The sequence below is a fragment of the Diadema antillarum genome, unplaced genomic scaffold, assembly GCF_040938485.1.
Source record: "Diadema antillarum isolate AM-2024a unplaced genomic scaffold, OU_Dant_1.0 seq00001039_RagTag, whole genome shotgun sequence".
NCBI classification, from domain to species: Eukaryota; Metazoa; Echinodermata; class Echinoidea; order Diadematoida; family Diadematidae; genus Diadema; species Diadema antillarum.
Genome location: NW_027271870.1, coordinates 418,891 through 446,567, shown reverse-complemented (window position 1 = coordinate 446,567; position 27,677 = coordinate 418,891). Strand labels below are relative to the sequence as shown.

Genomic DNA, 27,677 nt, shown 5'->3' with positions numbered 1-27,677 from the left:
TATCTGCCATCATAGCTAAGCTCAATATATCATAAACTGCTAGTATGACTTGTACTTCTAGCAAAGATCCAATACCCCACATGTATATATCATGTCTCTGTTTTAATGCCGGCAAGGAATAAATTCCCTTAATGTACAATACCTATCACACAATTCATAATGCAGGCAAAAGTGTTATAACTGAGCTTTAAGTCTCTCGACCGTCTGTTTTCCCTCCTGAGGTAATGTTGATCGTAAAGTTGACTTGCGGTGTTGCAGGGGGCCCCCTCCATATCCATCCCATGTATTTTGACCTTGAATTAGTGGATGTATTAATTGTCCGTGTACTATTTCAAGGTACGGCCCTGATAGTGTTACACCACTCCGCGATCCCACTTGTGTGTCAATTTCTAACTAGACATGGCAGTAAGAGAAAAAAAAGAGAGTACTAAAACAGTAAGTGTCATTCAATACAAGTGGAACCACCATATCGTATGCTGGCAGGAAGCTAAAAAGATAAAATTTTTTTTTTCATTTCGTATGCTTTAATTTGTTCGTGTAATCAGTGCATTGTGCTTAAAGCGGTAAAAGGCTGTGCACATGTACACGTATGGCTTGATAGTCTAAATTGTCCATCTATGAGGTTAGTGATTGAGCTCCAAAGGTAGCAAAGTCTAGATGTGATGATTAGAGTTGACTCATTGAACCCAAATACCACATCATTACTGGCACGATCCAAGCATATTCAAGTATTTCTTTACTCCCTGAATACTTCTGGATGCAAACTTTATATTTCTTCAACAAGGTATCTCTTTGTTTCACGGTTTATAGTGAATGGCATCTAAATTGAATATATTCACATTTCTTTTTCTATTTTGATAGGGCATCACATTCCAGATGGACTTCTGTTTTTCGACTTTGGATGTGTTTATCTAAAAAATCTTTAATGCAGAATCATGATACTAAATGTGTTTGAGGCATTTTGGGGCGTTACATAAATGCAACCATGTTTTCAAACGTGTTTAGAAATGCCAATTTGGAATGCCATTCAAAGGGTGTTTTGAAACGTGTTTGAGACCACGATCGCCTTTCTGCAAGTAGGTAAACGCAATGCCGTTTTGAAGCACGTTTATATCTTAAGGTCAACTCTCAGCTGTTTCTGGTTGTGTTTTTCACTCACTATTAGTGTGTGAACGATGAGGCATGTTTAGTGGTACACAGTTGACCTTTACTTCCCGGGTCAAACGGCGCAAAGTAACTGCGCAGTGACAACACTCGAATCGTGATTGTATGATGGTTTAAAAACACGGCATTCCGAGTATCACATTTTGAACCACATTCGTAAATGCCATTTGAAACACATTTTGAAACGTGACTCACTCTCTCACGTTAGATAAACGCAGCCTCTGTCTGTCCTTGCAGTAGTGATTATGGTTTTCGTGCTAGAGAGTGTGCCATGATTCTCTCAATACCCATGTGGTAAAATGACAAAACTAAGTTGATTTATGTGAGCTAGACTCTCACCAATCCTCATCCTATATCCCTACTTGTTTCTCGCCGATATCCTCTCTCCTTATCCTCTGACTGCTTCAATATCTCTTTCGGCATCCTGACCAGAGCGGATGGGCATCAGAGTGTGCCACGGGCGCCTGTTTTTCGCACTCTCGGCGGCTAGCCCAGTCCGATGTTAGTTATAACACAAGCCAGGTGTCTGCAATTAGGCCGTCGGGAGATCGGCGTAGCTTTGCCGCGGGGGCCAAGGCGTCGGGCAATTATTCTCGGAAGTGGTCCGCATGGTGAAGGGCTGCACACATCGTTTTGTAGATTTCATCCTCCACCAACTTTATAGCAGGAAACAACACTCGCTTCCTCCTCCCCCCCCCCCCCCCCCACACACACGCACACACAAAGGAGAAATAAGTTCATGGGATTTTGAAATAACCCTTGTAAATGCTGTTCTGAAGAAGAGTGTTTGTGCGTTCAACTGTTGAATATCTAAACTTTACGAGGGTTTTCCTGTTCAGTGAATGTGACTTTTTGTCCCATCTTCCATTGTACAAAAGATAAAGACTTAATGGCCAGGTTGGCTAATGATGTTCCTATTCCCATGCATCTAATCTACCATTTGATTTAAACTCGTTGGAGTTTGAACAGAGAGGTGTACTGGTGCCTTCATGTATTACAGTGGTATTATGCAGAGCATTTCAATTAGGACTTAATCCATTCTTCGAAGCAAATTATTTTTAAAGTAGAATGCTCCTGAAAGAGAGTATTTTTGCTCGTCAAATCCAATGTCTAATCTTTGATATTTCCCAGCAAGCAGATGGTTCCCTGTCTGTTATCCCAATTTGTGGTGATTTCCCTTCCAGTGCAAACTGCGACTTGAGAAACCTGAAGCCCATCAGTAGTCACTGGGAAATTTGATTTGACGAAATGGAACATAGACTTCTCATAAGGCACCACAAGGGGTTTCAGACTTGCAGGAGAACTAGTCTTGTGTTTTAATCATGTTTTTTAGAGTGCATTTCTATACATACATGTATAGGGTTATAAGTACCTGTATATGGAGTGTTCAGATTGCAGTGAGTGTCATCACTGACTACTAGTGTACACATGTAGCTGCAGGTGACATTCCATTCAACGGCTGTGTCATGTTTTTCATGAGCTATCTTCAAAAAAGCCCCATTCATTTACACACGTGGGAGTTAACGGTTTTTGCATTGTGATCTGAAATTGATTTAAATGCTTCTGTTCACACACAACCAAAAACAAACAAATGAATTTGTTGTCTGCAAAGGAAGAACATTGAATTCCCAGGATGCAAATGCCTAAAACAATCATGGGGCGCAACTCTGGGCACCCGAGTGTGAACCTAGACGTATGAACCTAGTGTAGCCAGTTAATTATCATGGGATTGAAACAACTGAGAATGTACTTTGAGTGCAAGCCACAAGTGCCATGTGGGGCAAATGATCACAGGAGTTAAAAAAACAAAAGAGATCAAGTTAGACTAATTTTCGCATTGCGATGCGTATGGCCAGAGTTTACGATTCTTTCTGTCCGTACTCAAGAACTAACGGTTTATGCATTGCATGGCAAGAATCGATTCTCAAAAACTGGTAGTTTTGGATGTGTCTGAACAGGAATAAAGAATTAACTCTTACTATGCATGCATGGAAGAGTCTGTATGTGTTTGCTTGCACCATAGTGGAAGTACAAATACAAGATCAAGGTGAACTCCACCTCTGAACTATTTGTGTTTCAGAGGACTAACCATTCAGACTGCAGATCTCAACTGAAATTGAAGTAAACTCGACTGGTTAAAAGCCCTTCATCATTGGCCAGACATGACTCGAGAAATGTGTCTGTAGGGTAAAACGTGTGCTTCAGACTTACAAATGTACCTGATAAGCATGGAACGTGTTCCGAATAAAGACGTTCATGAGCAAGTGCTTTTGCAAGTGTTAATAAAACCCCCTTGACATTGCAAGTGATGTCTGCTCAAATTTGCCCAGTGGCAGTTCCATCAGCAGACTACTCTTTGGATCAGTATGAACCTGTGCATGTTTTCCCCCTGCATTTCTTTAATCCCAGCAGAGCTTGGGCACACATCACGACATTCACACATGTCTCTTATGGACATGTGTTCATGATTTCGCTGTGCTTCATAATCCGCTGGAAGCTTCCAGAGACTTGTTGGAAATTTGCAGGTAAAAAATATGTCTGCTAGTTTGGGGGAATAAAGAAGTCACCGTGGTACCAATTTAAGCGTGATGCAAATACGATGTAATCTGGGATCAGTGTCATTTAGTCACTGATTGGCAGCCCAGCTACCTCAAATCTGTGCTTTTAGCGTAAGTGATAAACACAAGTTCCCAAAGGGGAATGGATCATGTGGCTCAGGCGGAGAAAATAGACATGATGGTCTTGGTTGAAGATGTTGAGGGATGCTGGTGGTCTGTGTCATAGTAAAATGCAGATTGCATCAGGGGCCCCATAGGTTCGCCACCTTTTTGTCTGATATGCTCAAAACCACATTCAGACATTTTGAATTGACTAAAAATAGCAGTGGATATTGGCGCGATTAAGATGAAGGCGTAATGAAATTATAGCGTGTCCACTGCGATGCCGGACATCTGGACACATTTGAGGAATTCGATGAAGGAAAGAGAAAGGCTACCAAAAAATGGGGAGCAAAGTCTTGCCCTGTCTGTGTATGAAAGGGGGAAATAACAGACAGCTATTGGTGTGTTTTAACAGGAACCCTGGTAATTGGCACTGAACATGTTTATCTAAATTTGGGTCTTCTGCAAATTCTGCAACAGGTTTTCGGCTTCTGTAAGATGATTTTATTGGGAAACGGGATGGGGATGAGGGGGATGGGGGATATTGTCCCAGTAGCCCGTGAAATAAAACGCTGCAAGGAAATCAATTAGTGCTGGATTGATGACTATAATTTGTTTCCTGTACTGCGTCCTTGGGGAGACGCAATATGTAATGACAGGAGCTCCCCCGTAATGCGACAAATTATCAGAAAAGTTACACTTCCAAGAATGATTACAGTAAGAAAAAAAAAAAGAGAGAGGCATTATCATCTTATTATTTGTGACAAATGTCAAGAAAGTCGCAGTACTTAAGATAAGCAACATCAAGAAAAAAAAAAAAACAGGGGCAAGATGTTCACAATCTGTTTTCCTGTATTTGTGTTTTGGGTTTTTACATGTTCTAGATTATCCAGCTCACTTCTAGTGGCAATAATATCCACATAAACTTCTAAATTAGCGAGGGTGTTTAAACATGTGACTTTGTATTTGACTTCAAGCGGATACAGTTGGCTCTCCCAGGCACTAGTGAATGAGTATTTACGTCATTGCCATGCACACCAAGGTTTTGTCTCAATAATTAATGCTCATTCATACTGAGCACAACTGCTGTCAACACAATCATATTACTCTTATCCTCTTCCTCATTAACCCTAATATTATTGTTTTCACTATCATCATTATGACTATTGTCATTACTACCATCACCGCCATCGTCATCACCATCATCACTACCATCACCATCATTGTCATGGCCATCACTACCACCATCACCGTCATCACCATCATCATTGCTATTATGAGCAGCAGCATCAGGAGCAGAATTAACCCTGCCAGTATGATGGGCACCATGTTTGTGTACGATGTCTGTGCGTATTTTTCGGCAGTGGTCCTTGAAGAGGTCCTTTGAATGCAGAGCTGTATTCTGCAGATCATACAGAACCATTGAGAGAGTTCAGAAAAAGTTATACATGCTGTAGCTTATTTCCCTGAGAGAGAGTTTTGATCATCAAATCAAAGTAAAAAAAAAAAGATCGTTAAGAAGGCATTCTCAGAATATGTCACTTGCCCCTTCCCTCAGTTAAGTCAATGCTTGTTTCTGTATGTGTGTACACCTAGTCGTAGAGCAAACTTCCCCTCACTTGTTTGATCTTAAATCCATACCATTCACAGTGCAAGATGGAGGGAATTATTCCTTGTCTACAATCAGGTAGTTTGGATGGAGTTGACACAACTTGTCTCTCAAAAGTTACAAGAACTCCCCTCCCCCCCCCCCCCCCACGGATGGACAGATTGTGAACAACAGACGTGTCTACCCCTTGAGGGATCCCAACAGCTATCTTGAGCGTATACTACAGGAGCAGACCAACAACTTCCTCTCAACATTGAAACTTTCCATTTATTGTGGGAAGTCGTGATTAAAAGCCCATCCCCCTCTCGCAGCTTTTTCACCCCAAACTTTCTTCCTCAGACACATGACAAGAAAAGAAAGAAAGAAGGGGGGAGAAGAAGAAGAGATAATTACAATCAGGATGCAATAGTAATCATTTTGGGGAAAAAAACTCCCTTTTTCATTAGAATGTCAGAGCTAGGATGAGGATCAGTATTTACATGTTTTCATAATTTATATTGTTTGATATTATGTTTCACATACATTGTATATCACAGGATGTGTAATCAGGCTTTGTATTGAAAACAGCTTGTGTGGGTGAGAGTGTGCATGTGTGAGTGCATGTGTGTGTGTGTGTGTGTGTGTGTAGACATTTTAGATGAATTATAAATATTTTCTATTTATATTAGACACTGTCTGTGCAATGCTTTTGTTGGGCTGTGATATACTATTATGATTATATGTACAATGTATGTCGTATGTTGTTGGTTTTTGTCATGTTTGTTATGCCAGTGGAGAGCGAATTTCGGTATTCATTTTAACAGACAATAAAGTACTTTGTTTCCTTTTATCCTTGTTGTAGAACACAGAAGTGCTGAAGGAGATTAAAAAACAACAAGTCTTCAGACATGAAGGCTGTGTTTTGGGTTTTTTTGTTTTTTGTTTTTAAATAGATTTATTTACACGAGGCAACCTTGGCTATATTGATTTCCAGGGCCTAACGCATTCCTGTCTGGGGCTATTGGAAATTTTTTATTTAAATAATTTGTACAATATGTACAATGTATGTCGTATGTGGTTGGTTTTTGTCATGTTTGTTATGCCAGTGGAGAGCGAATTTCGGTATTCATTTTAACAGACAATAAAGTACTTTGTTTCCTTGTATCCTTGTTGTAGAAGATAGAAGTGCTGAAGGAGATTAAAAAACAACAAGAAGTCTTCAGACATGAAGGCTATGTTTTTGGGTTGTTGTTTTTTTTTTTTAATAGATTTATTTGCACGAGGCAACCTTGGCTATATTGTTTTCCAGGGCCTAACGCATGCCTGTCTGGGGCTTTTGGAAATTTTTTATCTAAATAATTTTTTTGAAGAGGTAGGGACTTCAAACCGTATGATACTTTTTTACCACCGTTTCACGATGAGGCAAGTCAACAGCATGTTTTCTGTTCCCACGTGATGTGTTCTACCCTGCATTAGACAAAGAGATTTAGTGCAGTGCCGTGCTGTAATTTGATTAGTAACCTGTTATGCCTATTTGTCTTTATGTGTGTATGTGTGTGTGGGTGCGCGTCTGTCTTTCCTTTTTCTCTCTGAATTGTTCTCTCTCTGAATTGTTCTCTCTCTCTCTCTCCCCCTCCCTCCCTCTCTCTCCTCCTCCTCGGCCCACCCCTTACGTTTCGAGGAATCAAGGGGGAAACGCCAAAGGGTACGTGGCATGAAATTTCTGCAAAATTGGAGCCAACTGCCATTTTTCGTGAATTACCTCTGCCATTCAGTCCACAATGTAGACAAGAACCTTCTCATGCATTTTGATTTTGCAAATCTTGGCTCCTTGTGAAATTCACGAAAACTTCTTGTTTTACAGTAAGTGGGCTTCTGTACCATGTGTGTAGGAAAGTGGCATTTGTGTCTTGGTAAACGATTGGGGATGGGGGGGGTGTCAGTGGTCACCCCAATGATACTACAATGTAATTGCTCTCAGCTTGTGATTTCATCTTCACAGTCTGTTCAATACAGTCCGTTACACAAAGTGGCCAGCCTCACACATTTGCCGACGGGACTGCGCGCAGACACAGGAAAAGGAGATGGACACCCATCTCAATGCTAAATGAGTAGTGGGCCCCATGCATGCAGGACTCTTTTATTGCTAGCTGTCAGCTGTGGCATACTGTGCGCTGTTGATGACTTTGTAACTGACTCTAATCTACAAGATTTGCTACCATCCCAACTGACATGTGGGCAATTCCGTATGGGAAGGGCAAAAACAGCAAAATTCAAAGTTAAGTAAATGCTCAGAAATTTAAGTTTCCCATAGAGACAGATTGTTGTATTTACGGAAACAAAAAACCCTTTTCCAATAACTTTCCTCGTTTTTGTTGTACACAGTTTTAAAGTTGGAAGACTATTTATTGTATTTATCTAAAATTTTACAATATTAAATGAAAATTTTAAATGAAACAACTTAAATATCTCTCTGCTTTATCCATACTTCCACATCTTTCTTCCGATGCTTCAACAATCACATTTTGTGAAGCAGTCAGTCACTCTCATTATGATATTTTTTTGAGAAATTTTCAAAATCTACTGACAAATTGACGTAATTCCGTTACCATAAAATTGAAAAAAGTTTTCTCCTGAACAAACTAATCACTGATTTTTTCTCCCCTTATAAATTTTTTCTCTACATGTGACTCCCTGAAAACTCACAAAACATTTTGTGAAATATCTCCTTCAGTTCCTCTGTAATTGCGGTAACGGAATTACATGGTAACGGAATTACACACACATCTAATATGGAAGAGAATGACATAACCTACTTTTGTGCCAATATGTACGTGAACTGTTCATGAAATAGCTTTAGGGCATTATCATTGAGCTTAACAGTGTTAGTGATTGGCAGTAAAGGAGTGAAAGTTGAAATATATGTATGGTATGATACACTGACATGACTTAGGATACAGTAGCTGGATGCCTCTGACAGTGAGTCCTGACATCAGGGTACATGCTTGACAAGACTTCTTGTGCTGAAAGTCTCCTCCCTTCTTTCACCTTTTCTCATTGTACAAGAACTACATGGAGACTGTGCTAACTGATAACTTTATAAGGTTTGCTACAGATACTCATTCTTATATGTTACAAATCATACTGAATTCTGAGATATCAATGTATATTTTCTTGCTAAAAAGTCTTGTGGTTTCATACAAAATCTAAGTATAGTGATGAGGGACTATTGAATGGGTGTGATACAGCATAAATTGAACAAAGGCTAGAAAGAAGAGGAAGGACATAAAATTTCTTTAAAAGGAAAAGAGAGCACTGCTACTGACAGAGAGAAATGAACATGATAATTTTTGTGAGGAAAGATCAAGAATTTAAGAGAAGGATCATACACAATGTGATAGAAGTCATTATTTGACACGGGATGCCCACTGAATGTGACACCTTTGATCTGTCTGTACATGCTAATGGCTTTATTATCACCAACTCAGTAGTCTGACCTTTCATCCTCAAGTCCTTTATCTTTAATGGTAAGTGTATGACTATGACCTTCTTTCATCTGTTTCTTAGATCTTTCCTCCACAGAGACATGTATTTTGATTTTCATGCCCATTTGATACAGAGCATTTGCTATCCTTGTTCTTTAATCCTTTCTTTTTAAAAGGAATAAAGACAAAAACACCATTTGTGATGAACATTTAGCCAGTCAGTAATTGTGATACAGCTCTAAAACAGGGCTTGACACTAACGGTGGCCCGGTGGCCCGGGGCCACCAAAAATGAAAGTCGGGACACCAAATTTCAAAAAAGGGCAAATTTGGTGGCCCGCCTCGGGCCACCAAAATTTTTTTAAAAGTATGTCAATAAATTCGTAACTTTTTGCGCCGGAAATTAGCAGTTAAATTTATTTAAAGGATGGATGAAAAGGACTGAATGAGTGCCTGAGAGTGAGTGTTGCAAGTTTGTTGAAGTTTATTTATGAGTAGATATGTCTAACTTCTAGTTCTTACTATCATAAAACTTAAATATTTGACTCATTTTTAAAAAAAGGACTTTCAATGTTTTTTATTGTTTTTTTTTGGGACACCAAATTTTTCTCTCGGGCCACCAAAAATTTGAATATTAGGATTTTGGTGGCCCCATCGGGCCACCAAACAAAAAAGTTAGTGTCGAGCCATGTCTAAAATATAACATTTAGGCCTATACTTTCCCGTTCTAAGAAGGTTTTAGATATTAAAGTCAGTGGGCTTCTGCTTCTACCTTTACTCTTCATGTTACCATTTGCTGTACAAGCCAGTTTCCTTTCATACAAGTGCGATTACAGTGTATTTTATTATTTGCTTTCAGGCAGTCAAAATACAACTTACTGCAAAAGAGAAGATGCACACTTCGTATGGCAACACTCAGGATGAGAAAATAGACACAGTCAAAGAAGAAAGACAGAGACAGGAAACTTGTAGGAAATTTATAGGCCAAGTCATGATTACCGTCAATGATCAAATCACTGTCGTGTTTCTGAAGACGTCATTTGGTCAGAAGTAAATACTAACATTATTCACAGGTTGATTAATCTGGCTCTACTACAGTGAGCTGCAGATGGATAAAAGAGGCCCTCTTACCTTTCTATGAATTAAGAGAATTTTGTTGGACTCACTCTAATGGTTCAAAAAGTTGTAGTTTGTTAAAGTTATTTTGCTGTATCCTATTTCATTTTAGTTTAGTTCATTTTATTTTGGTGGGCTTAGGTAGGACTTACACTAAGGGAATTATCAAATTATGCACTACATTATATACTAGGGGGCAACTTCAGTTTTAGTAAAATGTCACAAAATTTTTTAGTGATTAATATAAGCCACAACATATAAATAATAGCGATTGAGCACTGGTGCAGTACCATAATCATATGAAAATTTTCTTTTCAATTTATGATTGAATTATAATTTGTTATATTTGTCATTGAACCCCAACTGCATCTTTTCACTTAACAAATTAAAAGTTTCAAGCATCCTTTGTGTTCATCCTTGATATTAAACATTGTGTTCAATTATGGGGCTGCACACTGTGCTCTTGCACTGTAAATCGGCACTTTATGATTCAGATTTAAATTCAGTGTCAATCTGGACAGTTTTTTATTATTTTCTTGTGCATGTGCACATAATATTTATGTACAATACTTGTAAGTAATTCACACATATTATCAATTATTGGCATATTTAGGAAGGAGAAAACAGAGAAATCTGTCTTGCATGATATCAACAAAAGAAATACAAGAAAATTTGAGTATTGTTGACTGGATTTATAGAATTGTACTTGTGTAGGGCTATTCTAGCGTAATTCCGTTACCGTGTGCCTTACATGTCATTTACCTGCAGAGTGTGAAATTCTCAACTTGAAAGTAGACAAATTTTGATGGATGTGGTACTTGCAAGTTACGAGATCTTGACTGACATAGTTACAACTTCAAATCACAGTCGTTAGCATGAAAATTTTATGTTTTTTGACAATAAAAACTCATTTGGCACCTATACACTTGTAGCAGTTCAAGGTCAAAGGCTAGAGAGTACTTATTTAGTGGTTATATTATAGCTAAAGGCATAAACAATCTTTATCAAGACATTTCAGAATACATGAGTACCAAGAATGTGTATTTTTTCCAGTGTATTTCAGAAGGCGTAATTCCGTTACTATTTGTGTAATTCCGTTACCACTGATTTTACAGGGAAAAAGCCTGCTGCTGGGAAAATGTGATGAAATATTTGAAAAACAATACAACTACATTGAAGTTGACACAATCAAAGATGAAATCAGACAACAACCTACAGTGTATGTGTTGTAGATTTCAGAGAAACAACTCCCAAAGTCAGAGTTGAAGTTGTGACTCAATTTTCTGGTAATTCCGTTACCATCGCACATAGACCTCCTTTGTAACCAACCAAGTGAGAACATTTAACAAATTTGTATTTGGGGTGACAGTGTGAGTGCCTCTGCATCTTTTAAATGTATCAAGAGAAGGCAAAGTAATCAATCCAGTATACAGCATGAAAGAATATGAGCCAAAATTCTCTGATTTGTAATTCCGTTACCGCGGAATTGCCCATGTGCATCTCTGGTCTTTGGACTGGGATACCTAGGCTGATTGGGCTACCTAGACTCTTTGGGCTACTTGGACACAGACGCAATCTTACAATTGATACTGTATGGACTGAAGTTGTCCACTATGGTGCAGTTCATTTTTCAGTGGAGGGGGAACCAGTATAATGGCTGATGAAGTATCCAGAGAAGTAGTAACTTTTTCTGTATGTCTGTATCTTTTTAAACAAGCTCTTTAAAAGCAAAATGAAATAACAAAGACAAATATGTAATCTTGAAATATGAAAGCAAAAACAAATCAATTTAGAACTTCAAACATACAATACAGACGTGACATGATTATCTAAGCAGCAACCTACTGTGTAAGCAGTCATTTAAGTGTACCCTGTGGCTATTTTTGTCCTTGTGGTTTGTGTCATTAGGAGGCTGTGCAAGAGTCTGTTGATTCAGATGGGGAAAAAAAAAGATGGAGAAAGTTTGGCTCATGTTCAAGAATTGGTTACTACGCTATAAATATGTATGTGGAAGCTCCAGCTTGTGTGGTGATGTTGCGCTTGCACACATTTGCTGCCCATCGTGTAGCAGGAGACAAACTTGCAGTTTGTGTGTGTGTGTGTGTGGGGGGGGGGGTGGGGGGGGGGGGGGGAGTGGGAGTACCAGGATTATAAGTCCTAACTCCATAAGGAGGAACTCAGAAGAGGGGAATACTCTCCCCTACTTTACCCCCCCCCCCCCCCCCCCCCCCCCGTGATTGTGTTTGTGTTTGTGCGACTGTGTTTGTGTCTGTGTGTTTGTGTCTGTGTCTGCATCTGTGTTCTTGTTGGTGTTTTGTGTGACGGTAACTACATTGTATGCCTTACTGCAGACAAACAGGGGGATGTTTCATCAACGTTTGTCAGCGCTGACAATCACCATAGTAACAGTCAGTGACCAGAGCATCTCATCCAATCAAAACCAAGGATTTTGCTGAAATTGTCAGCACTGACAAACATTGATGAAACACCCCCCTGGTGTGTATTTTGTTTGCGTGTCTTTGACAAAGACCAACTTAGTCCTATGGGACATCTAGCTGCAAAGGGTTGACGGATTTGTGTTTAGATCAATAGAAATATGAATCGTAGTAGTGAAAAATAATGATAATAGTGACGATAATGATGATATTACAAATAACCATGATAATGGTAATGAATGGTGTTTATATAATGACAATGGTTAAAATATTATTATTATTATTATTATTATTATTATTATTATTATTATTATTATTATTATTGTTGTTATTATTATTATCATTATTATTATTATTATAAAATGGACGAGGTAATATTTTCAAATTGCCATAATTTTCCTTGATTGTCCAACCATTCTGAGAAGGGGAGGGGGATTTCATTCACACACTCTGACCATGATTTATAGAAAACTGTGGAGAAGAATATTCTGTTTAACTTATCTTTTTTTATTTTTGAAGACATAATTTTCCTCATCACACTAAACACAGTTTTCTTATAGCAATAAAGCAAGGTTGAGTCAAGCTTCTCTGATCACATTTCTCAAATGCTTGCCTACCGGTAATCGTCAACTCAAAACATGATTGAAAGTGCGTTTGAGTAACGTCCATGTTAATAGACAAGTTCTAATTTGTGTTTTCCAATCTGCAAGCGAACATAGTCATGAGAGATATGTGTTCAAACGTGTTTCAGAGTTACATCAAGTTGGTGCAGTGCAAACTCCGAGTGGACTGGAGTGGGGAATTTCACATCACCTTACAGGTTTGCACAGGCCGATACGATGTTGGAGTAAAATGTTGGCTCAGAAACATGTAAGATACTTTTAGCTGACAGTAGTTCGGCCTGCTACTTAGCACAGATTTTTGGCTCAATTGTTTATGCTTTCCCGCAAAACGGACAACGTTTTGGAGAGGGCACAAATGACACAGAAAAACAGGTGAAATTCATCATTAGTTGGCATTCCGCAATGGATGGCATCCATGTCTTCTTGACCACAGCGACCGAGGGGTCTGTAGGCTGGTGCAGAATTGGCTGGTGACTTCATTTCGAGATTCCCTTATGTTTTTTGTTTGCCCCTGACCATCCAAATCTAGGGAAAACATGCTTTGTGAGTACCTGAATTGTTTTTCCAAAAACAAGTTGATGGGCCCTGCCAGAAAAACATTGCCTGGTGCTCTCCACTCCAGCCCCCCACCCCAAACTACCCCCTTCGCGCAGGTTGGGAGTTGATGATTGGCTCGTAGGGAAATGAGAGTTTGCCCCAGTTCCTCTGTGGAGAATGGCACTAATAATAAAGCGCTGGAGAGAGGGATAGCCGCTACAGGCAGTGGGCAATTTAGGGGGAGGAAAATGACCTCATTGGTTCTATTTCTGGTGCCTCTGTGGGGGAGGGAACTGCGCAGGCGCAAACCGCGCTTGTCGGGACCGTGTTCCTGCGCAGCCTGTTGCAAGCACTCGCTGTCGCGGTGCTCCCCTCTTCATTCAATCGTGTCAACCCGGCGCTGGTAGCTGGGGTTTTATATCCATTCCTCTTTTACATTCACAAAAAACAAAACAAACACAAAGCAAAACAAACTTGTTCTTCCATCGACTTATTTCATCAAGGTTTTGGTTTTTTTTCTTCTGTTTCATCTATCATCCGCCAACCTTCATGTTGCCTATCCTCGCTGTACAGAGAAACGCAACGCCCGTCCACCGCTTCTGTTCCTTGTAAATTCATTGTTTTTGAACCGCCATTTCTCTAAGCGTGATTCTCTGCGTTATTCGGCTCGCTGGTAGGGCTTGAGACGTCAAGAATGTATGGTGGAATAGCTGTCATGCTGCCGTATTATGGCTCCCATTCACACCCTCAGGTATGTCTTTGTGTTATCGCAACTTTTCCGGTCTGCCCGTCTGCTTTACTTGCAACACGTTGTTCTGCTTTCTCAGCCGGATGCAGATATAGTCGTCTGCTTGCATATATTTGTGTGTACACATGTATTTAGTGACACCTCATGATCTTCACACGTTATCAAGATGAAAGGTTCTCTTCCATTATTGCATGAAAGTTTAGCTTGTACTTCAAAACTTGTTTTAAAAAAAAAGTTACTTATTGAGTGTCTAAGTGACTACGTAAAAGAAATAAACTTCATGTAATGATGTGGGTAAATTTGACCATCTCAGTTATGCATGTTTTCCAAAGTTTGATACAGACCTTTTGGCCAGGTAGGTACGATAACTCCTTGTATTTGTAGATTTAGTAACGTGGTCGTCATCTGCCAAAGAATGAAGTTTTTGTTGTGAGTTTTACCATTCAAAGTATCTACTTTTCTGGCCGCTTGTTTGGTTTTGTATCTTACTATCTCCATGTTTGTCTCTTTCCTTGGTCTATTTTATTCTCCCCCCTCAATAAGGGTAAACATCTTTGCTAGCTTTAAAAAGGGTGATCATTGTATGCATTTAGTCCTCCATAAAATGCCTAGCCGTTCAAACGGGTTCTGAATTTCTAGCTGTTTTTAAACATCCAACCATTCTTTCGTATAAATTTTGTTGTATGTATATCAGGCACCCAAGGGATCCAGAGAGAAAAAAAGAAAGAAATAGATTTCATCTGTCCAAGGTTTAAGAGAGAAGACAACAAAAACACTGCTGTGTGTTGTCAGAAAGAAAAACACTGCTGTGTGTTGTCAGAAATATATTTTTATTTAGAAACACCAGTTGAAAGGGGTTGATTGCGGCATTCATATGATGTTTTATGTAGGAGGACAGAGAGGATAGTTATGTCATGCATCGCAAGCAGAACAGATTAAGGATTATCCGTATTCAGTCCATCTTCTCCGGAAGTAAGGAATATAATACTTGGTGAGCAAATAAAAAAGCACCAAGGCCGTGCAATTTCCTAAATACACCGAATACAAAGTCTGGTTCTATTGTCTCTCTTCAATGGGCACACTCCTTAGTCTTAACTCTGCCAGAATTCACAAAGTTTTAATGCTAATGTGTTATTGAGGACAGTATTGCTTTTGTTTGTCCATTCATTTGTTTGCTTGTTTGTCTGTTTTCTCTGTGTGTTTGCTTGTTTTTTCTGCTTTATAACAGGCAGCTAATCCTTGAAATACACATCAGGTTTTCTTGTACCACCAGTATTGCCTAGAACAAATTTGAAATTTTTATTGCAAAATTATTTCATTGGAGTGGAGTGAGAAATTTGCTTGATTTATATATTTTCCTTTTCATTACCATCACTTTACATATATTTTCTAAATGACTTGTGATGATGAGGTTAAGATCTCTAAGATGTCACATGCAAATGAAGTGCTTGAAAAAGAATTACACACTTTCTCTTCCAAGTTATTTATTGTCCTTCCCTCGTAGCTTCTAGTAACTCTATGCTCCTAACCCCCTTTTCATTCCTTTCCTTTGAGGAAAAAAAATCCATCATGATATTTTGTTGCTTTGTATGACAACAGAAAAGTCAGAGAAGATCAGTAAAAATTTTGGGAAAAAAATCAGACTCTTTAAAAAAAGTAACATAACAGTTAAGGTCTAGAGACTGAGATAAACTACTAACATATCTGCATGATCTCTTTGTCTTAAAGTAATGGTTCTCAGTCTGTTTTGTCTACAAAATGTGACTAATTTCATTTTTCTTGAGTATGTGGGCACATGCCAGGACTTATTCACTGATCAACTGAGGAGGACACACAAAAAATGTATTTCTCTAGACATGCACCAAGAACAGGTCTGGAGAAAATTTCTCTTGGAAAAAACCCCAAAATCTAAATTGGTATTTTCTGTGTACAAACTGACAGCTGCTGAACACCTTCATGTAGATCATACAGAGTTGCCAATTTCCTTTTCTTTAAACCCCCCCCCCCCCCCCCCCCAAAAAAAAGTTTAAGTTATTGTTTTTTTCTGATTCTGTTTTCGGACAAAGCAGCATAGGATCAGATGGAATTCCTCTTTAAAAATGGATGGATGCTTTGGAAGTGTTTGATATTGTGGAATGATTCGGTCTTAAGATACCACAATCAGTCATCAATTTTGTTTATGTTTTACTTTGTTTTCATAACTTCTCTCCCCCCCCCCCCCCCAACCCTTCCGGATGTGCAATGTGCAAAAACATTCCTGTCATGGTTATGTTTGTTTATTTGGTGCTTTAGCTCACAAATGATTGCTTGCTGTGTTGATGAAGCGTGTCTGTCTTATCATTTTTCTCTCTCTACTTCTTCTTTTGCCATTTCTTCATACTACTTAGAAAGGGAAGTTGGCCAGTTAAAAAAAGTTCATAGATTACTCAGTAATTAAGACATAAAACTGGTATGTTATATCAAATTCTTTTTTTTTTTTTTTTTGCTGTTGTTTAGTAGGAGCTGTCTGTGATTCCATATTTCACTTTCTCCTGGCTGATATTTTCTTAAATTATCGAATTCAGTCATAGAATGTGATCTGTGGCACTAAAAGATTTTGGTTGGATCTCGAGTAAGAATAAATTCAGCCAGCCAATCAGAGCCATGTATGCAAGACAGGTACAAAATCACTCTCATTTGTTAGCCGACAGCAATATTATGCACTTGTCAAAAAGGTCATGAGAAGTGACGGAAAAGAAATGAATGCATGCTGTTATTTTTTATGATACCATTTTGTGCACTAATCATGCTCTAAAGTCATGATTTATTTTGGGATTTATGATATGATTTGATATGATATGATTTGATATTACAATTGTAATACAAAATCTTTCTAATATAACTTTTTTCCCTTGCAGTATGAGTGCCACTAGTGTAAATAGTAGTATTACGAGTATTTGTAATATTTGCTTAAAGAATATGAAGTACTACTCATCTTTGTACTGGCACACTGCTATATGTGATATGCAAAATCTATACACATTGATAATTACGTGTTTACTTTTAAAACTCTTACAGGTCATAGAAAGCCTGAATGGATAAGCACTCGTGAAAAACAATCTTGTGTGATATTTATCATACTGTTTGAGTTTTGTGTCAATTTATTGCTGGGGAAAAAAACTCCTTAAAATGAAGTGATGTAATAATCTTTTCCTTTTTTAAGATTGAAAAATAACTGTTGAGAAAAATCAAATCCAACTTTGTGTATGGCTTTCCCAATCAATATTCCATGTTAAGTTTTGTGGTATTTGTTGAAAGTTCTGGAGTTCCGCACAGGCAAGGATGTGTTTTTATCTTGATTTATGATTGTGTTGCCATGGCAATGACTGAAATACTCACCAGTCATCAATACTTTCCCAGCCATTGAGCCACTGCATCAATGAACCAGAGTTATTGTTGGTTGCAGCCATTGCAAAGTGCATTATGAAATCTGGCCAGGTAGAAATCAAGCTGGGCTTTTGCGATGATGAAAAAGTAGAATTATAACAATTGATTACGCATCATGTCTTCCACAAATTTGCTTTTGTGAGAGTTGAATTGTCTACTGCTTTATACATCTTCTCTGAGCACTATGGGTCAGTAACAAAATTGTTGTGGTGAGGGGGGGGGGGGGCTGGTTGAAATGTGTTTGTCCATGAGAAGTGAAAAGAAGACATTGACCCTCGGTTGACCTTACCAACATAATGTTCCACTTCCATCCGCTGCTCCCTCGGCTGTAATGTTCTCTTGAGCCCCAGACAGCACATGAGCAGCATCACATACGCATCGGCAACATTCAAGCCACAGTCTAATCTCTTATCATTCCCCCTCCCCTCTCCCCTCCCCTCTCCCTCTCATCTCCCCACTCCTTCCCCTCCCCCTCTCCCTCCCTCCAGCCCTTTCCTGTACCAAGAGGCAGTTGTCGTTGCTTTTTTTTTTTTTGTCCCTTTACAGCATTTGTGCCCCTCTCACCGTTTTTTGCAGGGTACGTCAGGCCTGTAGACACTGTGTCTGCACACGAATAACAATTCCAAATCTCGCGTAATTCCTTCTTCCTGGACTCCCCCGAACGATTTTGGATCCGTCAAAATGGCAACACCTGGCGAGACGCAGAGATTAAGGGCTGGCCGCAGATGTAAGAAGTCCTGAGCATCATATCATAATGGCTCGATCTTCACATTGGGGACCAAGAATCAAACACATCGAGGAATATCCATGCCTGACCTGTTGATTTTCATGGGTTTGAAATTTCTTGTATTCTGCGTTGTCCAAATGTCTGCCCACATGTACTTGACTCTTCAACCCTTACCAGGCCGATGTCTAGTGAAACGGAATCCTTTACAATGTAGTTTAACATAAAAAGAGAGACAGAAAATCCATCCAGGAAGCCAGCCCAACGTGGGGGGGGGGGGGGGGGGGGGGATGGACATGAAAACCTACGACCAGTCAAGGATGTCATCCATGACAATGATCTCTTTAGTGCTGTGCAGAGCATGCCTAAGATGGGACTAAAGCTTCCTTGCAACCAGTGCAAAGAATTCGGTTTGGAGATTATCCCTTTCTCCCTTAATCCCGATTCTTCATCTGTCAAGGTGTAGGAAAGTGTCTGACCACTATCTCAGCTTGCACTTCAGACAAAGAATAAAGTCTGATAGCTACAACTTTTTTTGTTGTTTAAATTCCAGTGTAGGAAAGAGAAATCAAATATACAGGAATCTGAAAGCCAGTGTAAAATTTATTGAAAAGGTCGTTCAAAGAATAAGAAATTAAAAGATAGAATTTCAATCTCTGATAAGATAAAATGTGTTAGGATATCTGTGATACCACAAATGATCCTGCTAAGTCATCTACATGTGTATCCTGAAGCGTGCTGGTAGGAGGATTTGCCTGGATTAAGAATCATAGTGCTTTTGCTGTGTGGGCGATATTCACTGGTGTGTGACGGTGATTTGAGGAAAAAAAGATCTCTGCATGCACTGTACCATTGCCACGATGCTAGCGTGTGCTACTCCCAACTGCAGTGGTCACACGCTGACCACCCGTCCACCCACGCCTGGTTGGTAATCTTGAAAGGACATTGTGAACCATGCAGGACCGGCCCACGAAACCCCAGGGCAGCGTTCTATGCAGAATGTTTGCTACATTTGCATAGCAATATTGAATCGTCTTCAATTTAAGGATGGTCTTTACCTAGCCATGCATACATCCTTTTTTTTTTTCTTCTTCTTCTTTTTTTTATCTTTTCCCAGGATGCCCCTCCTACTATTCCTGAGACTTTTAGTTTTAGACAAAACTGTGTAATTTAATTGAATGGGGGTGGAAAGATTGATATATAAGCAGGTATGGATGGGATTTGGGGGATCACAGCATTTGTCGTGCAAGAGACTTGTTGCTTGGTGGAACCTGCTCCCAATTACAAATTTTGTACTATCCTGCCTGTCCGATAGTCAGCCAACATGTGGTATAGTAACAACTATTGGCCTGTGGAGGTGAGAAAGCCCATTTGCTTTTTAAGGTTTAAGAGTTATACCTTTGAGGTCTAGTTTTCTGCATTTAATTCAGCTTTTTTTTTCTTAAGATTTTTTTCGTCTTTTTTTTTTTTTGGGGGGGGGGGTCTTTAAATATGATGTAAATCAGGGTTACTTGTGATAGGTGCAATAGATCATGAATCATTTCACTTTCTTTTTTTTAGTGCACACTGTACATGTGCTGCCATTTAGATTCTTATCTTATTATTGCTAAGATTGATTCGTACCCTAAGCCATTGTGTATTGCACAAACTCATATTTTGTTCAGTCTTGGAGTAGAGAGAGGGAGAAAAAAAATCCCTTTTTATTGCTCGGACCATTACGTGTCAGAAGTAAGCCAGCAGTGGGAATGTGTCAAGTTGTTTTAAGGTATTTTTTCCACCATCTCTTTTCTGATATGCACCAATAAAATATCTAGCTTTTTTTTTGCAGGGAAATATGTTTGAATACTATTTCTCTGCCTGCCGTGTTATAAAGAAAATGGTGTTTTTGTCTCGATCACTCTTTCTGTAGTGTAATGCCCTATGTGGTCATTAAAGATTTGTAATTGATTAGAATCTTTGCTATAGAGTTGTGGATCAGTTTTCCCCTCCCCATTTCCTTCACCCTTCCCCTTCCCCCTTTCGCCCTCCCTCTTCCTCTTCTTTCCAGTTGTTTTTTTTTTAAACTGTGCACATATCTATTGTCAGTCTTAGATATTCATTCCTGTGCCACTTTAGTACAAAAGGTAATACATTGACAACTTTAGTAAGCTCATGGTGAAAAAAAAAGCTGTACTAAATGAAAGACATATGGTAAAGTGATATGTTTACTCTTTTAGTTTCTATTTCACTAGGTTTCTTTTTCTTATTTTTTTTTTAAACAAATGTAGTAGAAAGTTGTCTTTTTTTCTCCTGCATTATATCATTTCAGTTGTGCTCTTATATTGGATGTGGTTTTTCAAGCTGTAGCTGCAGCGGAGAGAAAATTAAATAACAGGAAGTTCAGTAGCAGGGTCGAACTGACCCCTGAGTAATGCAAGGATGTCATGGGTAAAGTTGGTGCAATAGCGAGATAGTGGTGTCATGGGCAAACCAGAGTCTTTCAATACTCAACCATCTTTGATCGTTGGGCGGTGTTGCTGATGACCATATTTTTTATTTTTTTAATTGGTCACCCTTTCTCCAGGGATGAGATTCAATTTGTAATTCTGTATCATTTGTGTGTGTTAGATTGGTTATTTACGTTATGGTCAAAATACCTCAATATTTATGGCCTTGCCAATCATCCCTTGATGGATCACTTCATCGGTGTTTTTAACAATAGCACCTGCAGATTTATTTTTTTCCCCACCATTGAATTATGGGATGCGGCCATTGCTTTGTGTGGCTTTGCCATTGTTGAACTAATTGGCGATGACATCAGCCATTAGAAAAAGGAGAAAAGCGCGGTTCCAGCTTTCTGGCTGTTGACAACAACGGGCAAACCTTGTGAAACGAGATAGACATACAAAAAAGAGCGTTTCCGGCCCCCGACGTGGCAGTCTATGCCACAAGTGAGTTGTGCGAATAATGGTGGTTGCCTGGCAACAGGATGAGGCGATGGTGAGGGAGACTGTGCCTTTTGCTGAAAGTTTTTGCAGGTAGGCAAAACAGACAGGGGAGGGGGCTGATGGGAAGGGGGGGGGGGGTCTCTCCATGCTGTCTTTTCTCTCTTTTGTTTAGACTTCCCAAAGGGATGAAATCACTTTTTATGAAACAAATTAACTTTGTACCTCCATTGGATACCAATTTATAGGTTGTGTCACCATTAGGAAGATGTGTTAAGGATATTCAGCTAACTGTGTCTCCTTATTTGCAGGTTGTGCAAGATGGGGGGGGGGGGGGGTGAGGGGGATCTGGAATGTAGCATGAAGAATTATGGATACTGTTTGATTAGATTGTGGCTAATTTGTGAATAAAAGTTGCTCAAAATTTAACCCACTCTGATTTTTCAACAGTCTTGCTCTTTACCAGTAAAATAGATACAATGGAGTTGCGGTACTATGATTTCATGATAATCAGAAACTAAACCAAAATATTTCTGAAGAAGTGCCTTTATCTTTTTGACTTTCCACTTATCAGAGTAATTAGTCAATCCATGGTAGGATAAGTCCAGTATGATTATCAGAACAAACTGTTGAATAATTTTTCCCTGCTTCGCCTGCATCAACTCTGCAACATATTTTGCTGTACTTATTCATACTGTAGCAGTGGATTCTCGGCATGATAACGCTATTCAGGCAAAAAGCAAAGCAAAACATAAGAGCTTTGCTCTTGTTGAGCAGTTCTGCGAAGGTGACTCTGAGTTCAAGTTCCTCCAGCGTGCTTAAAGGTGATTTCATTGCCAGGTTGCTCTAATTTTTTTCCTCCACTCCCACTTACCTAACCTTTTTGTAACCACATAAACTCTTTCTACCCCCCCACCCCCCTCCCCCCCTACCGTGTTCCCTATATCGTGTGTAATTGTATGCCTGTGCCCAATATCCAATCTTTTCTTTGGCATGCTCCCTAGTGTGTTTTTATCTCACTGATAGTAGCCCCATTTGGAAAATTGTCATGAATTTACTCACCCCTAAATATAGTCCTGAATGATGAGTCCGAAATAGACCTGCGGGTCCCTGCGGGCCTAAGTGAGGGAGTTTGGTCTAAATTTAGGAGCAAGCTTCGACTTCTTTGAGTCCCCTCCCCCTTCCCTCCCCCCTCCCTAACCATCTTTCCTCCGGGCACACTGTATGTAAAGTCATCGCTGCTGCAATGTTTGCTGTTCCCCTAAAAGCTGTCTGTCTGTTTGAAAATCCACCAGGACAGGTTTGAAACTGCCAACGGATGTCGGAACCTTGACAAGTGACAGAAAAATGATACTGCGGCTCTGAGAGGCAAAGCAGTTTACTGTCGTTGATTTGGAAAAGGGAGGGAGGTTGTGACAAAAACAAATTATATTACATTGTACATTCTAACTAGAGAAGAGAGCATTTTTAGAAGAAGATGTGACTGGTTTATGAGTGAGCCAACTCAGACTAAACAGTTTTGTGTTTTACCCCAAAAAAAATATTGTAGAGAGGAATTACTATGTAAATGATAAATTGCAGTGAATTCAGATTAATGTATGTTCTGGAATGATCTCTTAACATCGTTATTGCAGGGATTGAAATTGAATGCCCTGATGTGCTGGTGATAATTCTTTTTCTCTTCCAGGGTAGACTGAAAAAGAAAAATGGAAATGCTTCTTAGCACTTTCATGGCAAATATAGGTTGAGCAATGACGATTACAGATACAAAGCCTGTCCTTGTTTAATTGATGCTTTTTATAACAACAGTAAAATTACTGAAAATTCCCCTAAAAAAAGACAAATATGTATTTATGAACCGACCAATTGAAAAATAATCCAAAATGACCACCAGGGATAAGTTGGGTGGTGGGTCTATTTAGGTATGGTTGGATAAATAAGTGAAGCTTAATTATGACTTGAAAGAAGCCCTTTATTCTTTTTTGTGCATGCATCACATTTCTTTATGTCTGTCTCTATTTGAAAATGTATTTTGCGGCGTGGCCATTCAGGCCTGTCTAATGAAAATGCCTACAGAAGTGAACATGTGACATACTGCGCTCAGACATTGGCTCAAGGCTTTACTTTAAACCCGTAATAGTGGGGTGAAGCGACCTTCCCCCATCCATCCAATCTGTACCCCAAGAGGGCAAAAGAAACAAAAAGGAGCAAACACATAATAAGAATATCCACGAACAAAGGCCCCATCGTATCTTTTTTACCAATTTCTTTGGCATCAGATGACCCTAGTGGAATGAAGTCTCGTTTCATGTGATCTTTCATAACGGGCCACTCCCACAACCTTGCTGGCCATCCCACGCAGTACCCTTTCCATACTCTTACCCCTTTTTTTCTCTCCAACTCCCCTTCAAACCTCGCCCCTTTTTTCACCCTAGCACTGTCAAAATTGTAGATAGGTATTCATTTAAAAAAAAGTAACAAATAAATTTGATATCTCCAACTTGTTCATGCAAGGTAAATAATGTGAAATTCTACAGACAAGCCACACTTTGTTCTGTTATCAATAGAACACAAGCTATCATTTCTGTAAAGTCTTTATTATTGAAATGGCAAATCACAAATTAGCACGAATGTTTAGTGCATGATTAAATCTTCCATGCCTTGCAAAACGAGAAAGCCCAAGAGAAGAGAGTTACTACATGTATTAATACAAGTTTAGGTTCTAGCGTTGTACTGGTGGCTATTTTGCTAGATGAGGGAGTTTATGGTGCATTGTGGGATTAAGTCCAGAGTTTTAAATCTGTCAAATTGTGTTTTGGTTAAAGTCTTTTCTTTTAAAATCAGAAATCAGGGATTGACCTTTATGTTGAGGAGTAAAAGGTCAGTGGACCAAGTATGACCACGACATCTCCACGTGAATGACCGACTTCCTTCTTAACAGCTTGTTCAGATGAGCATTTTATATCTTGCTTTTAAAAGACCATTTCTCCAGTGTTTTTTTCTGGGGGGGGGGGGGGGGAGATGTGGGGCTTTATCATTTTGATATGCAAGTGTCCCATCTCTTCTACACTTCCTCTCACGCTACTCATCTTTTCACTTTACCTTCCCTCCTCTCTCTGTGCTCATCTCTTCTCCGTCTTCTCCTCCTCCTTTCACTTGCGGTGATGTTCCTGTCTTTGCATCATTACCCTTTCCGCCATTCCTCTTTGTTGAGGATCAAGTGAAGATGACTATGAGCTAAGCCCGTTGTCTGGACCCCCAAAGCTGCCAGTTACTAGCAGGATTTCACTCACAGTCGATCCGTTTTGAATGGAGACCAGACCGGCTGAACCCTGGTGTAGACTGGTGAAGTCCAAAAGCTGTTTGACGGTGGTCGGAAGGTGCTTGACTCCTTCTCAAAATCAGTGAGCGAGGACACGGTGCTGGTTTGGTGCGAGAGGGTTAGAGGACATTGACCTCCTAAGGGTTGCCCTGGGTGCGTAGAGTTGCCAAAATCTGGAAGTAACTTGGGGTGCTATGAACCGGTCATAGATGTGAATGACACAGCCTCTACCGTGACATTGTAACCACCGTCAGCGTTCTGTCATGTCTTAAAACGTGTAATCTTCTTTGAGGTTTCTTGGGCAAATTGTTTTTTTGTGAATGTTTAGCCCTTTACAATCCTTAATCTACTTACACTGATTTGTTTTCTGTTCTCTGTCTCTAATCCGTTGACTGGCATGTGGTGAGATGGGGGGGGGGGGGGGGAGGGGGTGAGAGCTAGGGATGGGGGTCCGCTAGCTTAGTATTTGTTTTGCCTGCCTGCAGAACTTAATCTTCTTGGTATTTTGAAGCACAAAGATCTTCATTGATGTGACTGATAAGTTCTTTATTCGCTTTGTGTGCGTGTGTGTACGTGGATGAATCCGAACACAAACATACACATGTTCATCTTTACTTAGGACCGAATGCCCTCTTTGGTTTGTTGAACTCCAATGAATTGCCCAAGTTTTGTCGTTTGCTGTGGTAAATGCATTGTAGCTGATCATCTTGTCAGTTTCCCTTCAAAAATGTGTTCATGACCAGAAACATAAAAGCAATATAGAAAAAATTATAAAGAGCGCCTATATTGAAGATAGCTCATTGATGAAAGTAGGCTTTAAAAATCAACAACAGGATGAAAATTGCTCATATGAAAATTTGATGATACTTTCATCCACTTCATTGCAACACAAGTGGTAACCCTCCCTTTCCCTCCCCCCCCCCCCAAAAAAAAAACATTATTTTGACCATGACAGGAGTTTGTCCTTCAGTGTTTTCATCTCTTCTCTTGAATGCCTTTGTTTGTTGGTTAGTTTGCTTGCTTGCTTTTTCTTGCACATGTAAATGTGCTAGGAACTGAGAATGCTCTTACTCAGTGTAGGGAGGATTTGATGATTTGAGGTAAGTTTGTTCATTACTAGCAGAAACTTTATTGATTGGGGTTATGCTATGCTTTTTTTTTTGTAGTTGTTGTTCTACCAAAATCAACAACATACAAAGTTGATAAGGTACTACTTGGTTGGTGGAATCTTGTGGACAGGTAGAATGTGAGTAGTATCTTTGGCAAGCTGTCCAAGATGTTATACTAATCACACAGAATGGGAGGGATTTCACATCAGGTTTAGATGAGTGTGGTGCTACATGATTAAGGGTCTTGTAGAGTATTGACTACCCCCCCCCCCTTTTTTTGGTTGACTTTGTGAATTGTGATGTTAAGAGGCAAGAATATTGTTTTTAGAAGACATGAGTGTGTTTGTATATTGCTGAGAGGCCAGCTGTACAGTTTATAAAATAGTACCAAAAAAAAAAAAAGAAGAAGAAAACATTATGAGAGACAAGACGCCCCGCTTTGCAGGCTTCTGTCTCCCGTTTTCTCACCCCACTATCGTTGCTGCGGTCGATCATGTCACGGTCACTTAGCAGATTCTGACGCTGAGTCGTCAGTAGAAGGGAAAGAAAGCTATGAGATTATGACATCAAGGTCATGACCTTTACTGCTTCTTTTTTATCCCCCTCATGTTCATCAAAATTTCTGAACGGAGTGATGCTATTTTTAGAGGCAATCAGCCGTAAGCATATTGTGTGGTTGGACGATGTTTAGAGGGTATTACTTCTGGCAAGGATACCACATTCCCTTTCTTTTTTATTAATCTTTTGTGACAGTCTTGCTATGGGGGGGGGGGGGGGGGGGGGGGCAATGGGGATGATAATGATGGTGATGAAGAAGGAGAGGGGATTATGATAACCAAGGTGCTTATGACCTCCTTTAACCCGTCTTGAGAACCACGCCCGATGAACATCCAGACTTCTCCCACAAAGGCATGGTAAGACACTGGTTGATGACTGAGCCGTAAGCCAGGACAGGTCACTGATGCCGGGGATTATGGGAACATTTAAAGCAGGAAAAAACAAGTTGTACCCATACACATGGCCAGCTGGCTCTGCTAGGGTTCAAGAAAAGGTCACCAAGGCCTCAACAGCCCGCTTCCCATGTCCAGTAGCTGTAATTGATCTATGAGCATAGTGACACTGTCAAACACAGTAATCTCACCATTCTCTTCTATGTCACAGCGGACTTCGAATCATTGTTGCTATCGGACACTGATTTAGCCATGCCTTTATGCATTTAGCACCATTTCATGTTTGTCTTCATATACCTATGTGCAGAGAGTGCAACTAGCTGATTCATTACAAAAGTTACTTTTCTGGTAACATTGAAATTGATTCCCAGCACTTTCATTTTCAATAGTGAAAAAGAAAGTTATGAAAAGGCATGAAATTGCACGAGATTCATGCTGTTAGAAAGCAGCTCAGGCCATATTTTTTTTCTTTGTGTGTTTGTGTGGATACCATTTAGATGACAATTGACTATAGGGTTCGTAAAGGCACACTGGTGGGAGTTTGATTCGTTTTTTTGCAGGAAGAAGGGGATTAAGTGATTGTCTGCTGGGCCGAGAGAGGTGTCAATGTTGCCCAAACAGGGCGAGTGCTAGTGTATGATTCAGCTGGGTGCTCCTTAATAGTTTATCAACCAAACACCCAACTACTGTACCTTTCTCTTCCCCTCCCCCCCCCCGTATTTGTTTCCCCCTTTCCTACCCCAACTGTAAAAGAGCAACAGATTATATAGATGTGGTTTGTCCCTATTTCTTCCCTCTCCCCCTTTCTGATATGACAGTCTGGCTGACCTGTAGTTTGATATCGAGGATTTGGAGGTGCTGTCACCA

The 27,677-nt window shown here is 39.7% G+C and overlaps 1 protein-coding gene across 1 annotated transcript in view; it reads left to right on the top strand.

Annotated features, from left to right (window-relative positions):
- Window positions 1-399: 399 nt before the first annotated feature.
- LOC139742944 (microphthalmia-associated transcription factor-like) overlaps window positions 400-27,677 on the top strand; it is a 50,147-nt gene continuing 22,869 nt past the window's right edge. The window contains exons 1-2 of the mRNA XM_071653452.1: window positions 400-405; window positions 1,597-1,775. Of these exons, the coding sequence (XP_071509553.1) occupies window positions 400-405; window positions 1,597-1,775 (185 nt within the window). The remainder of the gene's footprint in view (window positions 406-1,596; window positions 1,776-27,677) is intronic.